Source organism: Triturus cristatus, chromosome 8 (genome assembly GCF_964204655.1).
Source record: "Triturus cristatus chromosome 8, aTriCri1.1, whole genome shotgun sequence".
Lineage (NCBI taxonomy): Eukaryota > Metazoa > Chordata > Amphibia > Caudata > Salamandridae > Triturus > Triturus cristatus.
In genome coordinates this window covers 3,798,698-3,816,285 of record NC_140591.1, presented here as the reverse complement: position 1 = coordinate 3,816,285, position 17,588 = coordinate 3,798,698, and the positions used below count along the sequence as shown (strand labels likewise).

At 51.4% G+C, this 17,588-nt stretch overlaps 1 protein-coding gene across 2 annotated transcripts in view; it reads right to left on the bottom strand.

The window, feature by feature from the left end:
* Positions 1-17,588, bottom strand: part of MAN1A2 (mannosidase alpha class 1A member 2) — a 541,780-nt gene that overhangs the window by 332,904 nt on the left and 191,288 nt on the right. For both annotated transcript variants that reach the window (XM_085620701.1, XM_085620700.1), the window contains exon 3: positions 4,288-4,384. In XM_085620701.1, coding sequence (XP_085476827.1) covers positions 4,288-4,384 — 97 coding nt within the window. The remainder of the gene's footprint in view (positions 1-4,287; positions 4,385-17,588) is intronic.

Below are 17,588 nucleotides of genomic sequence, written 5' to 3'. Positions count from 1 at the left end.
CTGGAAGGGTAAAGATCGTCTTGTGGGACATTAGGGATATCAGGGATATTATAATCGTCCCATGGGTCTGGGGATCCTGTGGGAGTGGGGTCCCCTGTAGGTATATCTTGGGGCACATCCCCTATGTCATCGTATGAATCCCCTTGATCATCATTATCCGGGGATGGGGTCGGGGAATGATATGGTGGGGGTGGAGGAGGTGGAGGAGGGGAAGGTGGAGGAGGTGGTGGAGGTAGGGAAGGTAGTCTGAAAGGGGAGGTAGCAGAGTCCTTCCTTTTTGGAGGTGGAGGCGGAACAGGTTTCTCTAACTGTCTCTTTTTGATAGAGAGCATCAAATGTCCAGTTTTGGGATCCTTAGTTAACAGTTTTTGTAAGGGATCCGGTGCGAATAGTTCTGGAGAGGTTGGTTGGTCCGTCGGCGCCGAAGGCGTCGGGCCGTTGGTTTCTTAGGCTTGTCGGTGCTGGTTCGTTGTTTGGAACCATGCTTGGAAAGCTCTGATTGTTTAGTAGGCGCCGAGATGGATTTCGGCTTCGAAGTGACGGTGCCGGTGGTCTTGTGGGCTTTTGTCGGTACCGAAGATGGGGTCGGTGCCGAGGAGCTGGGTCTCGACCCCGAGTGTTTTGGTGTGGGGCCTCGGTGTCGAGATGGAGGCTGGTTTCTTTTTCGGTACCGAAGAGTGTTTATCGGCTCCGACGGTGGGCTTGCTCGAGCCCGAGCCGCCTGAAGGCTCAATTGGCTTCTTTACCGGTCCCGAAGGTGCGGTGTGGGAAGCAGTGTCTTTGGTCTAGCTTAGGCCCGAAGGCGTGACCGAAGCCTTTTTCGGTGCCGGTGAGGGTGTGGGGGGGGGGGGGGTAGAGTAGTACTCACGAGCCTCTGTGCCGGAGTGATGTCTTCCACATCTGAATCGTCGGCTTCGGATACGCTGACGAGTCCCTCGTCTGTGTGTTGTTCTGGAGCGTCAACGCTTTCCCCGAAGATGTCGTCCGGGATCGCCGTCGAAGCGTGTGCCATGGTTCTTCTGGCTCTTCGGTCCCGAATCGTTATCTTGGACCGGAAGGATTTGAACGCCGGGCAGTCTCGAGCCTCGTGTTCAGGGGAGAGGCAGATGTTGCACACCTCGTGGAGATCGGTGTGGGGGAATTTGGACCCACATCGAGGGCACTTTTTAAATGGAGTCCTTTCCATTAGCCAGGACCGGAGCTTGGGTAGGCCCGAAGGCCGACGTCGACGACTGGAACCGAAGGTCTTGCCGATGAGAGGCGCGTTGAGTGGGGAGATCGCGATCGAAACAATACCGCGAATTGGGGTGAGGATTGCGCGTCGATCGTCGAACTGGAAGTTGTTCGGAACCGGAGCGCAAAGATTACATCTGAGCTCGATGGCGGAAAAAAACAATCTGAGGATGGAGAGGAAGCCCATGCGCAATACGATCCAAAGGAGGAGTCACCGACCTCGTGACTTCCAAAGACTTTTCAAGAGGAAAAACAAACTGCAAAAATCAGGGCCCAACACCAGATGGCGATCTATCCACAAGTGTGTAATCTGCAGCTCATATGCCTCGAACAGAGTATTTCATGTCGAGGGGCACCGAAGAACGGTTTCAAACCAGAGCGCAGTAATACACGTCCGAACCCAATGGCAGAAAAAACAATCTAACAATGGAGTCGATGACCATGCGCACTATCATCAAAAGGAGGAGTCACCTTATCTCATGACCAGGAAAGACTTTGTCGAAAAAAAACAACTCGCAAACATCCGGGCCAAACACTAGATGGCAGGAGTATGCAAAGCATGTGTGTTAGACCGGTCAGTCCTAGGGTGGTCTTACCCCGCATTTTTTTCCCCCTTTCTGCCTCCATTTTTACCACCATCTTTTGTCGGACATAGGACTCTAGGCGCCTTACCGCTGCTGAACAGTGCGGAGGTGCAGGTGCTCTCTCCTAACAATATGGTTGCCAAAGGCCCCTGCTACTGCGGAGCGGCCACTGTCCTGCCTGCGCACTAGTAGTTGGGATCAGACTTCGACATAATGTTACTGTAACCCTGAGCGTCCCAACCCTGTCACCAGAGAAGCCACCACAGAGTCCCCAGAGCCTTCTGGAATCCTCCAACCCCCCAGGCTGGCGCCAGAACTTGCCGCCGTTTTGTAGGGTCACCTGACCTAGGGGTAAAAGGTAAGGGAGGGAAAACCTGACAGGCAGTTAGGACACTACTGGACCTGGGGACCCTCTCCGCCGGAGTACAGGCTGCTGGGTCAGGGGGAAGCTACACTAATGACTGACCTTAGGCCTTCTGCCACAAGATAGCTGAGTGATCCTGCCAGCCTGCTGACCTTGCCCAGTGTGAGGGGAGCCCGGGGTGCCAACTCCAGTGTGCCTGCTCAAGCCTTCCATCCTCCCAACCACTGCAGCTGACTACTGCCACTAATGTCTGTCACCTACTGCCAGTGCTGTGAGAAGAAGCGCTGGCTGCCTAACATCTAGATCACCCCAACTGGCGCTGTGAACCCTAAGCGCTGAAGGGCCTGTGAGCGCTGCGGCTGCAGGGAAACCACGAGGTAAGCGCTGTGTCATCTAAGCGTTTTACTGTAAGGACTTGCCCCCTCCTGCTAGCGCTGTATCCTCCAAGCGCTACATTTCAGATTTTGCCACCTGCTGCCCGTGCTGTCCCCCAAGAAACTGCTACTGCCTGCTGGGGCGCTGCCGTGGGCCCAGGACTGGCCTGTGCCCTAAGGAATAAGCTCTGTGCCTGAGAAGCGTTGTATGCCCCCCGATCACCGCCGCAGCCTGGGTACCTCTGAGAAGCGCTGTGCCTGAGAAGCGCTGTATGCCCTCCGATCACCGCCACAGTCCGGGTATCCACCAGCCCATGCCGAGTCTGCTGGAGCGCTGTGCCCATTGAGCACAGGAGGCCAACGATCACCGCCGCTGGCCCCGACGACGTGAGGAGAGCTGCACGGGCTTCCCCTGTGACGTCGGGGAGCCGCGCTGACATCGCTGCACCGGGAGAAGAAGAAGCGCTGCACCGAGGGACTCTGCCGCGGCCCCCGAGGCCTAGGGAGGGCCGCTGCGGTGTCTGTGTAGGCTGCGCTGGCTTAGGCCGCGTGAACGCGCGTTGCCCAGCAAACAGGGTGCCGGCCGCGTCATCGGCCGCACCCCCTTGGAGCCGCGCTGGGATTGGGTCCCGGGCCTCGAGGACGATAGAGGCCCGGAGCCGATCCTGAACTTCACCGAGGGGCCTCCACTGTGTGTGGGAGCCCCCAGGCCAGCTCCCCAGCCTCAGAGAGCCCCGCCTACATCAGGGAATCTTGCCACCCCCCCTCCAGGAGAGAGAGAGCCTCGTGAGGAGGGAGAGGGGGCGTCTCCCCGTAACGAGGCCTGGTACTGCCTGGCTTCTGCTGCACCACCCCTCTCCATCAAACCGGTGAGTGCGAGGGAAAGTTGGGGCCTACACCCCGCCAAGAGTCTACCCATTGTCCTGCTGGCCAGACTATTAGTAGTGCACCCCCTCTTCTACCTGCCAGGGAGCCCAGGCCCCAAAAGTCCAGCAGAGACGGCTCTGGTGCCCGAGTACTTCGCAAGCCAAGCCCCCCACGAATGATAACTGCCCGGGGCCTGTCCCTAGCGGGAGTGACTGCCTTGAGCCTGCATAGAGCGGAGACCAGCCGTAGATTGGTTACCTGTATTTCCCAGATATGAAAGAATGTTCAATTGCATGAATATGAGCATCGGTAAGAGATGCTGCCTTCACTGATGGTTGCATAAGGAATGTTGCATATGTTGACCCTGAATATGAGAAGTGTTACTGTGAGTGAAGCCGTGCACCAGGAATGTTATCTGTAATACCCTGCAGTTGGAGGAACCGTCTATTCTGCACCCTGTGCGGGTTTTGTGATTTCTAATGCTGACCAAAGAGAGATACAGATTCTTGTTTTTTGCCAATCAACCTGGAGTGGTGTCTTTTCATTGCGTGTACATTATTGAGTCAGTGTGAGTGTGTGCTGCACAACTACTTCACAAATAGCTTCCGGAGTGCCTTCCCGCCTCGTACCAAGCTACCGCGTCGGAGTCGGTGGTCCCTGGGACCTTCCGGGTCTAATAATGTGTATCTACAGCACACAAGCCTCAAACATATACATTCTGTGGTAGAATAATCCGATGACCAGGGTCACACCACGTGACTGACAGTAGCAGAGAGTCATTCCTAACACAGTCATGTCAGGAGAGTACAGCAGTAATCAGTGGAGTGAGTGATGACACAGTCATCATGGGCGGGTGAACACCTACCGAAGATGTTGGTGGAATGGCCCTTCCTGGCGATGGGCTTCAGCTCGTTGTGGCCCCAGCCGTACTGCTTGTAGTTGTCCCAGGCGTGCTTCATCATCTGCAGGGAAGGAGACAAGACAAGTGTGTCGATTAGTCACCACAGACACCAGGGAGTGGTTCACTTCACATCCAAGGCCTTCAGTCCTCAGCAGTGAGTGTGGGGAGGCAGAGGGACTGACACACCGGGGCTAGTGCTGCATCAGGCCGGGCACCGTGATGTAACGAGGAGCTGGCCTATGACATGGTTCCCTTAAGGGACCCAGATTAAAGTGCTGCGACATGCCGAGCACCACCCTGCAGTGAGGAGCTAAGGTAAAGCTCACTGAAGCGACACACAGCGCCTAGGGTGCAACAGGCCCAGCACAATCCACAACAAACACCAGCGCTGCCGTAGGAAGCACGATTCTGCAGTGATCAGTTAAGGGGATATGGCCCCTAAGTGCTGCAGGAGGTTGAACACCACCCTGCAATGAGGAGCTAAGGTAGAGCTCGTTGAGGTGGCACACAGAGGGTAGTGTTGCAACAGGCCAACCACCGTCCCCACAGGACCTAGCGCTGCGACTGCCAAGCGTCATTCTCCAACGAGGAGCTAAGGTAGTGCTCGTTGAAGTTGGCACACAGATGGTAGTGTTGCAACAGGCTGACTACCGTCCCCACAGGACCTAGCGCTGCGACTGCCAAGCGCCAGTCTCCAACGACGAGCTAAAACAGACAAGGGCTTGCCGACAGCATCAATGGAGGGCACAGAGAGACTTCTAGAGTGGGGAGGGCCTAAGGAGTGGCATAGGACTTCTGACAGGACTAAAGGAGAGAGCAGAAGGGCTAGTGCCAGCGGAGAGGACCAAAGAAGAGGGCAGAAGGGCCACTGAGGGGACAGATGGACCAATGAAGGGGGCAGAAGGGCTACTGAGGAGACAGATGGACCAATGAATGGGGTAGATAGATCAATGGAGGGGTAGAGGGACCAATGAAGGGGACAGGTGGACCAACAGAGGGAGCAGAGGGACCAACAGAGGGGGCAGAGGGACCAACAGAGGGGGCAGAGGGACCAACAGAGGGGGCAGAGGGACCAACAGAGGGGGCAGAGGGACCAACATAGGGGGCAGAGGGACCAACAGAGGGGCAGAGGGACCAACAGAGGGGGCAAGGGACCAACAGAGGGGGAAAAGGGACCAACAGAGGGGGCAGAAGGACCAACAGAGGGGGCAGAAGGACCAACAGAGGGGGCAGAAGGACCAACAGAGGGGGCAGATGGACCAACAGAGGGGGCAGAGGGGGCAGAGGGACCAACAGAGGGGGCAGAGGGACCAACAGAGGGGGCAAGGGACCAACAGAGGGGGAAAAGGGACCAACAGAGGGGGCAGAAGGACCAACAGAGGGGGCAGAGGGACTAACAGAGGGGGTAGAGGGACTAACAGAGGGGCAGACGGACCAACAGAGGGGGCAGAGGGACTAACAGAGGGGGTAGAGGGACCAACAGGGGGGGGGAAGAGGACCCAACAGAGGAACCAACAGAGGGGGCAGAGGGACTAATAGAGGAGCAGAGGGACCAACAGAGGGGCAGAGGGACCAACAGAGGGAGCAGATGGACAAATGAAGGGCAGAAGGACCATTGAAGGGGCAGAGGGATTAACGGGCATATGGACCAATAAAGGGGGGCAGAGGTGCCGATCAAGGGGGGAGAGGGACCAACTGAGGGGACAGAGGGACCAATGAAGGGGGGAGAAGGATCAATGGAGGGGTAGAGGGACCAATGAAGGGGACAGATGAACCAACAGAGAGGGCAGAGGGACCAACAGAGGGGGCAGAGGGACCAACAGAGGAACCAACAGAGGGAGCAGAGGGACCAACAGAGGGGGCAGAGGGACCAACAGAGGGGGAAAAGGGACCAACAGAGGGGGGAAAGGGACCAACAGAGGGGACAGATGGACAAATGAAGGGCAGAAGAACCATTGATGGGGCAGAGGGATTAACGGGCATATGGACCAATAAAGGGGGGAAGAGGTGCCAATCAAGGGGGGAGAGGGGCCAACTGAGGGGGCAGAAGAACCAATCAAGGGGGTAGAAGGGCCAGTAAGAGGACAGATGGACCAATGATGGGGGGAGATGGATCAATGTAGAGGTAGAGCGACCAATGAAGGGGTAGAGGGACCAATGGAGGGTAGAGGGACTAATGGAGGGACAGAGGGACCAATGGAGGGGTAGAGGGACCAATGGAGGGACAGAAGGACCAATGGAGGGGTAGAGGGACCAATGGAGGGTAGAGGGACCAATGGAGGGATAGAGTGACCAATGGAGGGTAGAGGGACCAATGGAGGGGTAGAGGGACCAATGGAGGGTAGAGGGACCAATGGAGGGGTGGAGGGACCAATGGAGGGGTAGAGGTACCAATGGAGGGGTAGAGGGACCAATGGAGGGACAGAAGGACCAATGGAGCGGTAGAGGGACCAATGGAGGGACAGCTGGACAAACAGAGGGACCAACAGAGGGGGCAGAGGGACCAGCAGAGGGAGCAACGGAGGGGCCAGAGGGACCAATAGGAGAGGCAGAAGGACCATTGAGGGGGCAGAGGGACCAAGGAAGGGGGAGATGGATCAATGTAGAGGTAGAGGGACCAATGAAGGGGTAGTGGGACCAATGGAGGGGTAGAGGGACCAACTGAGGCAGGGGGTACAATGGAGGGACAGAGAGACCAATGGAGGGGTAGAGGGACCAGCAGAGGGGGAAGAGGGACCAACAGAGGGGGCAGAGGGACCAACAGAGGGGGCAGAGGGCCCAACAGAGGGGGCAGAGGGACCAACAGAGGGACTGTGAGAAGTTGGCCTGGCATATGCTGTCCACTAGTTATAGTGGGCACCTTGCACCAGTCCAAACAACCCTTATTGATGATAGGTTTAAAGACAATATTTATTGAAAGCTATCCTAGTGGTAGCTATGGAGAGCAGCCTTCAGGCTAAGTCTTGAAGGAGTGTAAAGCAGCTTGTTTTACCAGTCTATAATCTCTTGAATGATCAAATGAAAGGACAACCACACCAGGTATATATTTAAAATATATGTATTTAAGATAAAACACAACCCTCTAGTCTCTTTATGAGACTGGAGTTCGAAGTACTTAAGTTACAATTTAGCAATCAACAGTAATAGCACAAATACACGTTTGGGCCCTAGGGGCGAGCCAATCATATACTAAAATAGTGGTATAAGAATCACGTCTTGACTAGACACAAGGCCTAGAGCTTGTAGGATCGCTGGGACCCCAAAGAACCACCCAAGGTAGTGACACAGGGGACCTACGGGGGACGTGTGCAGTGAGAACACAGCCGTGAGCTCCATTAGCTTCTATGGGGAAAGTCGCAGTTGGAATTTTAAAGTTTAAGGAAACTTAGGAGAGGACTTTGAGCAAACCCCTTTAGACTTAGGGGGTTCTAGGGCCTACACCCATGGGAGCACCGGAGTACTCGAGTTACATCACCCAGGGAAGCCGGGTGAATAGGTCTCAAATGGTGTTGGGTCGCGTCGTCGTTTTCAATGGCGACCAGCTGCAAAGTGCTACTGCCGGGAAGGAGAAGAGTGTCCGGTGTGATCCAAGCCTGGATCGAAGATCGGACGAACCTGAAAGCAGAGGGGACAGAGTCTGGGTCACTTGCCAGTGACCAGGGGCACGATAGACGAATGCCCACCGATGTCGGATGCTTCAGGTGAGAAGAGGGGAAGCTTGACTCTTCAGCCACGAGGACCAGGAGGCGTCGACGACGACCACAAGCTGGATTCAAGCTGTCCCACGAAGGATGTCGAGTGCTGCAGTGTTGGTGCCCGGATTGGACCCAACAAGCCTTGGCAACAGCAACCCACGCAGGAAGAGAAAAGATGCTTCGTGTGAACCAGCAAGGTCTTGGGGACTCCCCAAGCGATGGAGAGTCAGGGCACGTCTGGAGCAACCAGGTAAGCCCAATTAGAAGTAAAGTTGCCTTCCCAGAGACCCACCAGTTGACTGACTAGGGATCGCGAAGTGACCTCGAGAGAAAACACAAAGGGCCAGCTCACGGAACACTAGTGGAGTGTATGCGGGCAATCTTCGGTGCAAATGCTGCTCGGGGTCTGGGCTACATGTAACCCAAAGTTTAGCTGCAGGAGTCGCTCGAAAGCTGATGCTTCTTCAAATGGTCGCAGTGTCCAGGGGTTCGGGTTGCATGGTCTTCAACGAGGGATACAGGCCTCAGAATTGCTGAGTGAACAGATCGACCTCAGAAAACCATGAAAACCCAAATCCTGTGTTGCAAAACTCTTCGGAGTCTGGCGGGGAGCTTCGGAGATGCAAAGCGGACATATACATCTTTGGTGCCCGCCAAGCAGGGGAGTAACTCCTCTACTCCAATGGAGATTCTTCAGTCATCTAGTTCAATGTAGATCGTCGAAGTTCCGGGATTCAGTATCAGAGTTTCGTCCAGGTGTAATCCAAAGTCATGTAGCCAGGGTTTACTTTTTTTTACCCAAGGTAGGGGTTGGACATACTCTGGGGACTCACCTATGGGAGGGTCAGGAAAGAGGGGTGGCTACACCCATTTCCTTTGTCCAGTTTCGCGCCAGAGCAGGGGCTGGTAGCCCCTGCAACCGGTTTAAACTGGGCTATGCACAGGGACACCAAATGTGCCCCCAGTGCTGAACTTCAAAGCACTCGTGGAGTGCACCCACCCAGCCCTAATACACTAAAGCCTGTCAGGGAGGTGGTGACACCTCCCTGTGACAGGAAACCTATTGTCCAGGCCTCCTCAGCCGGAGCTTCATCCAGCAGCAGGAGGGCCAACTCGTGTCTGTGGCTGGCAGCACCCATTTTGTTCTACCAGGGCTCTGTTAGCTGGTACTGGGTATACCAGTGTGGGGGTATGATTTAAAGGTGTTTGACACCAAACACGACATGTTTCCGTGCAGACATTCCAAAGTTAGCATTTACCGTTTGGTTATAATGCACTTAAGAGTATATGGTTCGGATGTATCACAAACAACCCCGGAATAAAGGTTCCGAAGGCTGCAGAGGGGCTCTGCTCATGCATGGGCAGCCTCTCAGATACAACCCAGCACCCTGCCTTTAGGATTAGTAAGGCCTGCCACAGGGGTGACTTTATATGTGCAGTGATATGGAGAGATATAGTGAACTCATATCTCAGTAAGGGGTGCATGCACCACCTTACCCAGGCTGCAGTAGCCGTCCTGTGGTGTCATTTTGGAAGGCTTCCCAGGGGTGGCATAATACATGCTGCAGCCCCTGGTAGGCCTCTGGCGTACCTATGCCCTGGGTACATAGTATACCATATACTAGGGACTTATAAGGGAACCCCAGAATCCAATCTGGAGTGTACCTAAAGTACTGGTAATCAATTTAGAGAGGAAACAGCTAGGCTGGGGTCCTGGTTAGCAGGGCCCCAGCCAGACTAAAGTCGAAAAACAGTGAAACATCAGCATAAAGTGGGGGTAACTATAAGAAGCAGATCCTACTCTCCTACACAACGCCCCACCCCCAAACGTAAGGACATTAAAATAACCTTGACCAGTTGAGTCTTCCTGTTCTAAGCGGAATATCTGGAGAGTCCATCTGCATTGGCATGGTTACTCCCAGGTCTATGTTCCACTGTATAGTCCATCCCCTGTATGGATCTGTTTTAGCCATAAGAGGGGCTTATGGTCTGTCTGAACAATCAAGTGAGTGCCAAACAAGTCCAAACCACACCAAAGGCCTCCATCTAAATGGCTGACCAACGTTTCTCTCTGGGGTCAGCCTTCTGCTAATGAAAGCTACTGGCTGATCCGGACCTTCATCATTCAATTGAGATAACACAGCCCCAACACAGATGCATCGGTTTGAACAATGAATTCTTTGGAGTAGTTAGGATTTTGCAAAATGGGAGCAGTGCACATGGCCTACTTTAGGTCATCAAATGCCTTTTGGCAACTGACTGTCCACTAAACTTTCTTGGGCATTTTCTAAGAAGTAAGGTCATTCAATGGGGACACTATGGATCCATACCCTTTGACAATCCTCCTGTAGTACCCAGTCAGGCCCAAGAAAGCTCTGACCTAAGTCTGGGTGGTTGGAGCAACCCAGTCCATTATGGTCTGGATTTTGCTCTGGTTGAACTTGGCCTCCACCCACAAGGTGGCCCAGGTACACAACCTGACTCTGCCCCATCTGGCACTTAGTGGCCTTGATAGTTAGGCATGCTTTTTGCAGGGCCTCCAAAACACTCCTCAGGTGGACCAGGTGATCCTCCCAGGTGGAGCTAAAGATAGCAATATCATCTAGATAAGCTGCACTAAAGGCTTCCAGGCCTGTGAGAACTGTATTCATCAACCTTTGGAAAGTGGCAGGTGCATTCTTCAAACCAAAGGGCATTACCACAAACTGATAGTGCCCACTAGGGGTAGAAAATGCTGTCTTTGGCTTTGCATCATCAGCTAGTCTGATCTGCCAGTAGCCAGCTGTTAAGTCAAATGTGCTCAGAAACTTGGCTGAGGCCAAAGTATCTATTAGCTCATCTGCCCTGGGGATGGGATGGGCATCAGTCCCAGTGGCTGCATTGAGAGCCCTGTAGTCTACACAAAACCTCATCTCTCTCTTGCCATCGTTGGTGGGAGCTTTGGGCACTAAGACCACTGGACTAGCCCAAGAGCTATCTGAGGGTTCAATGACTCCCAATTCCAACATTTTCTGGACATCAGCCCTGATACAGTCCCTGACATGATCAGGTTGCCTGTAAATCTTATTTTTAACAGGGAGACTGTCCCCAGTGTCCACTTCATGAGCGCACCAGGTAGTCTGACTTGGAATCAGTGAGAACATATGTCTAAACTGGCTGAGAACTTTTCTGCAATCAGTTTATTGCTGGACAGTGAGGCTGCCTGCCAAGGCTACACTATCTACTGATCCATCATCAGGGTTCTGAGAGAGCAGGTCAGGGAGTGGGTCACTCTCTTCCTCCTGTCCCTCATCAGTTGCCATGAGCAAGCCCATGTCATCCCTGTTGACATATGTTTCGAGCCTGTTAACATGGAGCACCCTATGGGGGCTTCTGGGAGTTCCTAGGTCCACCAGGTAAGTAACCTCTCCCTTCTGCTCAAGTATTGTATGGGGGCCACTCCACTTGTCTTGGAGGGTAGCTGGGGCCACAGGCTCCAACACCCATACCTTCTGCCCTGGCTGGTAAACAGTCAGCACAGCCTTTTGTAATTCCTGGGTAGCCTCAAGGTTTTTAGTTGCCTTCTTCATGTACTCAGCGATCCTGGAGCAGAGACCAAGTAAATAGTCCACAATACCCTGTTTAGGGGGTTTGAGAGGTAACCCCCATCCCTCCTTCACCAGACACAATGGACCCCTAACTGGATGTCCAAACAGAAGCTCAAATGGGCTGTAACCAACCCCCTTCTGCGGGACCTCCCTGTAGGCAAATAGAAGGCAGGGCAAAAGTATGTCCCATCTACACCTAAGCTTTTCTGGGAGACCTTTAATCATGCCCTTTAGGGTTTTGTTGAACCTTTCAACTAACCCATTGCATTGTGGGTGATAAGGGGTGGTAAATTTGGAATTTACTGCACACTCCTTCCACATTGCAGTTAAGTAACTAGACATGACGTTTTCACCCCTGTCTGATACTACCTCCTTAGGGAAACCCACGCTGGAAAAGATTCCAAGTAGGGCCCTTGCCACCACAGGAGCTGTAGTGGTCCTAAGGGTAATGGCTTCTGGATACCTAGTGGCATGATCCACCACCTATTATATTTATAATATCTCGAAAACGAGTGGGGGTCTAAGGGATAAAGTTTAAAGACTCAAATAGTTGTAATCCCCAAATCCACAAATTAATAAACATAAACAACTATGAGTCTCACATAATTGAAAACCTTGACACAATCGTAAGGGTGATGCTAGAGGTAGTGAAGCTGTGAATTCATGTATGCATATATGTGTATACGCATAAGTGTAAAATTCCCATCATCCACCCGAAGTGGTTTGCTTCATCATTTGGGAACCGGGGACTAATTAGAGAACCATCTTCTACTTGGCAAATCGTAGATCTTGGTCTCTTTTATGTCCCAAACTGTTAACTAGTATGGTATTTTTTGTTAGATGATGGTTGGGTGTGATGGTCGCAGTGCTAGTGAAAAGTGATAGTGTGTAAGTGCTGTATAAAATTTGTCTAGCAAGGCACTGAGAACACTTTATTAGATCGCTACCTTGTTGACAAAGTCTAAAAACAGTGCTATAACAGTTTCAAAATATAATAACTGTGTTGGAAAACGGTCTACATGTTTCTGCTATCGGATGAAAATCATCTAAGCTTTCATCAGGATTTCCACCCTCCAATTTTAATCCGCCAGCACATCTGGTGCCAGACAACGTCAAAGTCTTTGAACAAGCTGTAACTAATGATGTTACATCTCTCTGCTCTAGAAGTGAAAGCGGCTACTGTAACTTTCCTCTCTTGGAGAAACAAGCCATGACGACACTATCAAATGACGATACTATCACCATCAAGCCCGCTGACAAGGGTGGTGCCATTGTCATTATGGACTCAGCAATCTATCGGAACGAATGTCTAAGACAACTAAACGACGGAAAATCCTATCGGGTTTTGCCCGAAGATCCAACCGCAAGATTGTCCAAAGAGATAAATGACATGGTTTATGAAGCTAAAGAATCAGGCTGGATCACACAGCAAGAGTCTGAATTCCTAATCACCAAGTACCCGGTCATGCCCTACTTCTACGTCCTCCCAAAAATACATAAAGCCACTAGACCACCACCAGGACGTCCCATTATTTCAGGGATAGGGTCATTATTAGAACCCTTGTCCACTTTTGTGGACTTTTTTCTACGGCCCTTGGTCAAAGAAATGCCAACATTTCTCCAGGACACTAAAGACGTCCTAAGATTGTTACCTGAGACCCCATTTGACATCGAAACGGACCTGTTGGTAAGTTTCGATGTCGAATCACTTTATACCTGCATTCCCCAAGATGAAAAATTAGAAGCCATCAGGGGCTTACTTGATACGAAAGATCTGGTCACAATTACCCCGATTAATTTCATCATGGAATGTGCAAGGCTGGCAATGAAGGAGAATTTCTTCAGGTATGAAGAAACTATCTACCTCCAAACCTCAGGCACTTCGATGGGCAGCATTTTTGCTCCCAGCCTGGCGAATCTCTATGTTCATTTATTTGAACAGAATAATGTGTTGACCAATACCAATCCCTTCCGTGACAAAATTGTCATTTGGAAGAGGTATATCGACGACATCTTGGTAATCTGGCGTGGTAACGTTACTACCTTGCTTGATTTTCATGCGTGGTTAAACACCCAAAACAACTTTCTGAGATTCACAGTGACACACGATAAATGCAGATTGCCTTTCTTAGACATTGTCATTTACCCCACACAAGGGACTCTGGGGGGTGAACTATACAAGAAACCCCAAGCGAAGAACTCTCTGTTGAACTTCCAGAGCCACCATCCCAAGTCTTTAAGACGGAAAGTGGACTTCTTGGGGTTTGTGATCTTCCCTGAAGGCATACACATGGACCCTGCTAAAACATCGGCCATTACACAATGGGCCAGTCCTGCTTCCGTTAAGGAAGTGCAATCCTTCCTGGGTTTCGCCAATTTTTATAGGCGCTTTATAGATCACTTATCAGACCTCATCACACCCATTACCAGACTGTTGAAGAAAGGAGTGTGGTTCAAGTGGGAGGACACAGCGGAAGGCGCCTTCCAGGCATTGAAAGACAAATTTGTGTCAGCGCCTATATTGAGACACGTAGACGAAACTCAGCCCTATTATGTCGAAGCCGATGCTTCTCAGTATGCGGTGGGAGGAGTGTTGTTGCAAAGAGACCTCTTGACGGGAACTCTCCATCCAGTAGCTTACTTCTTAAAAACCCTTGCCCCCGCGGAACAAAATTATACTATAGGGGAGAGAGAACTTCTCGCTATTAAGTTGGCCTTCCGGGAATGGAGGCACTATTTACTGGGGTCTCCTCATGTCATCACTATATATTCGGACCACAGGAATCTTCAGTTTTAAAGATCTGCAAAGGCTCTCACGTCCCGCCAGATGAGATGGGTGTCTTTCTTTTGTGAATACGACTTTGTCATTAATTTTAGACCTGGAGCTAAACATAGCAGAGCAGATGCCCTATCTCGAATAGGCAAGGAAAATAGACTCACGATAGAGACACCGTTGCCTATAATCCCTGCCAACAAGATAGTGGCGGTTGGGGAAGGTCAGATAGAAGCAGACAATCCTTTCCTCAAAAAACTGCTTAACGCATACACCACACTCAGTGCCGAAGAATGGTTAGCAGATCCTACGAATAAGATAGAAAACAATCTGTTCTTCCATGGGGAGTTGCTGTATGTTCCTTCTAAGGAGTTACAGACGGAAATAATCAAGTGGTGTCACACGCTTCCCTTTGCAGGCCACCCCGGGGGCGATAGAACTCTACAGCTATGCACAAGGTGGTTTTGGTGGCAAAACAGGTCTCCGCTCATCCATGAATTCGTTAAGGCCTGTCCTGTGTGCGCTAGACAGAAATCCCTTCAATGTGCACCCGCAGGGTTCTTGCACCCCTTGCCCATCCCCCATATCCCTTGGTCTTCCATTAGTATGGATTTTATCACTGAGTTACCACGGTCTCATGGGTTCACTACCATACTTGTCATAGTAGATATGCTTACAAAGATGGCGCATTTTATACCCCTCAAGAAACTACCCTCAGCTAAAGAATTGGTAGATACATTCGTGTCGCATATCATACGTTTGCATGGACTGCCCTCGGTCATAGTTTCCGATAGAGACCCACAATTCATATCCAAGTTTTGGCAGGGCATATGTACAGCTCTTCACTTGGACCATCGCCTGTCTTCTGCGTATCACCCGCAAACAGACGGGCAAATAGAACGCACTAATCAGACTTTGGAGCAGTACCTTAGATGCCTCTTAAGCGCCGTCACAGGGGATTGGGTACAAGCGCTCCCTTTGGCAGAATTTGCGTGCAACAACACAAATCACTCTGCCTCTAAGATATCTCCCTTTTTTTTTTCCTATGGATATCATCGTCGGTTCTTGCCCCTGTATCTACCCCCTTCTGTCTCCCAATTCCCTGCCGTAGCAGAACATCATACTCTTCTTACACAGATCTGGAAACAAGCCCTACATAAACTCACTGAGGCGAAAGACAGAATGAAAAGACAAGCAGACACACATAGAAAACCCGCTCCTGAATATTAGAAAGGCGATCAGGTCTGGTTAGCCACAAAAAATCTGAGGTTGCCTGGACCCCGAAAGCTTCAACCCAGATACGTAGGACCTTATGCTGTAACACAAGTGATCACTCCTGAGGCCCTTAAGTTAGACCTTCCTTTGGAAATGAGAGTTCACCCGGTGTTTCACACTTCATTGCTTAAACCTTATTTATCGCCCTCATGTGCTGAGCCTCCACCCCCTCCTCTTCTCATTAATGGCGAATAAGAGTATGAAGTCAGGCGCATTCTAGACTCTAGAAGGTTTCGTGGAAGGCTGAAATACTTAGTCGATTGGGTAGGATATGGCCCTGAAGACAGGACATGGGAACCAGCTGCACATGTACATGCCCCTGCCCTAGTAAGGAGATTTCATGCATTGAATCCCGACAAACCCAGACCTGTGGGAAGACCTTTAGGGGGGAGAACTGTTACACTTTAGAACCAGTACAAGGTCCCTTTTAGTAAGCACACTACATGACCCAGAAGGCAGCAGGAAGGGGAGGTGGTTGTGTGCACTCACAGGTATCACATGTCCTGGGAGGTGTTTATAAGCGTCACTCTACCATGCACATGTGCTTGACAACCTTCCTTTGGATGGACCACGCCTCCCTCAGCTGTGAATCATTAGTTTGCCTGCAGTTGGGAATCTCGGTGTAGCGCGTTGCTACCTCGCTACTTTGTTCCTTCTTTTCCCTGCCCGTGATATCCCATTCCCCGCTTTCTCCCTGACTCACTTTTGTGTTTGACGCACTCCCGCGGCTTCCGGGTTTGGCCCGCTTTCACCTTATGGACTTGTGATTGCCGCACGTCAGCGGCTTCCGGGTTTTACCCGCATCCTCGGTGAAGAATATTCTTGTTTGCCGCGCGCCCACAGCTTTCTGGATTTCTTCCTGATTCTTACGGACTTCCGTGATTACCGCTCCCCTGCGGTTGCCTGGTTTTGCTTGCAATTCTACAAGACTGTCCTCCTCGCGTCCATTACGTGACGCGCCCGTGCATTTTCCTTTTTCCCTGCACTAGAGAAGATTCAGATCGTAGTGCTGCCGGGTGCATATTGCTCCCTCTAGAGCCTCATATTGTTTGGACTTGGGGATTACCTTCTCCCTTCGTAGTGCGTGTGAAGCACTAGTAGAACTATCCGTGGGGAGCATTCTTCACCCTATGAATAAACTGCCTATTGATTTGGCTTTACAGAACATGCTAAAGACTTCCTGGATTGTGCACCCTCGAATCCAGGCCACTTTCCTGCCCTGCTTTATCACATCTTCTTAAAGAACCCGACGGTGAGTCTGAGAGAGCACACAACCAGGGAAAGGTATTTAGTCTAGGGGATATAAATGTAGTGAGGTTGGTATGACTAGCGGGGGGCACACATCCTTGTCATAGGGTCTTATCTTACTTACCTGATATTCCTTTCTCTCTTTATTTAGGAAAGCCTCACTCCTGAAAGTCTTGAAAACTTACCGTGCCTCGTCTAAGCTTGGTGGTCCTACGCTGTCTCTTCTCTCCCATCAGGGTAGTTGACCGGGTTTCGGGTTGCATTCGAGTCTGGTGGTACCCTGGGGGGAGATTGGAGACACATCTTCGATCCCGAGGATTTGGACATCTCCCGCTTGGAGGTTGCGCCTTGACAGCCAGAGTCCATCTCAGATACCAGGGTTAACCCTACTACACCCTTATTCTGAGTACTGCCACTTGGAGCTGAACTAGGGGGAACAGTTGCCTTAGGAGCAATGGTAGCTGGAGTTGAGTCTTTGGACTTGGTACAATCCCTTGTCCAACTGGTTTTCTGTTTACTGATTTTACACCATGGTTTCTTTGGGTCTTTTCCTTTATTAGATTGGGACTCCCCACCAGATGCAGATTTTTGGGGCCCTTGAGAAGACTTCTGGTCGTTCTGTTCTTTACCCTTGTCCCCACCCTTGTCAGAGTTTTTGAAATCCCTCTTCGTGGAGTCACCACCTTG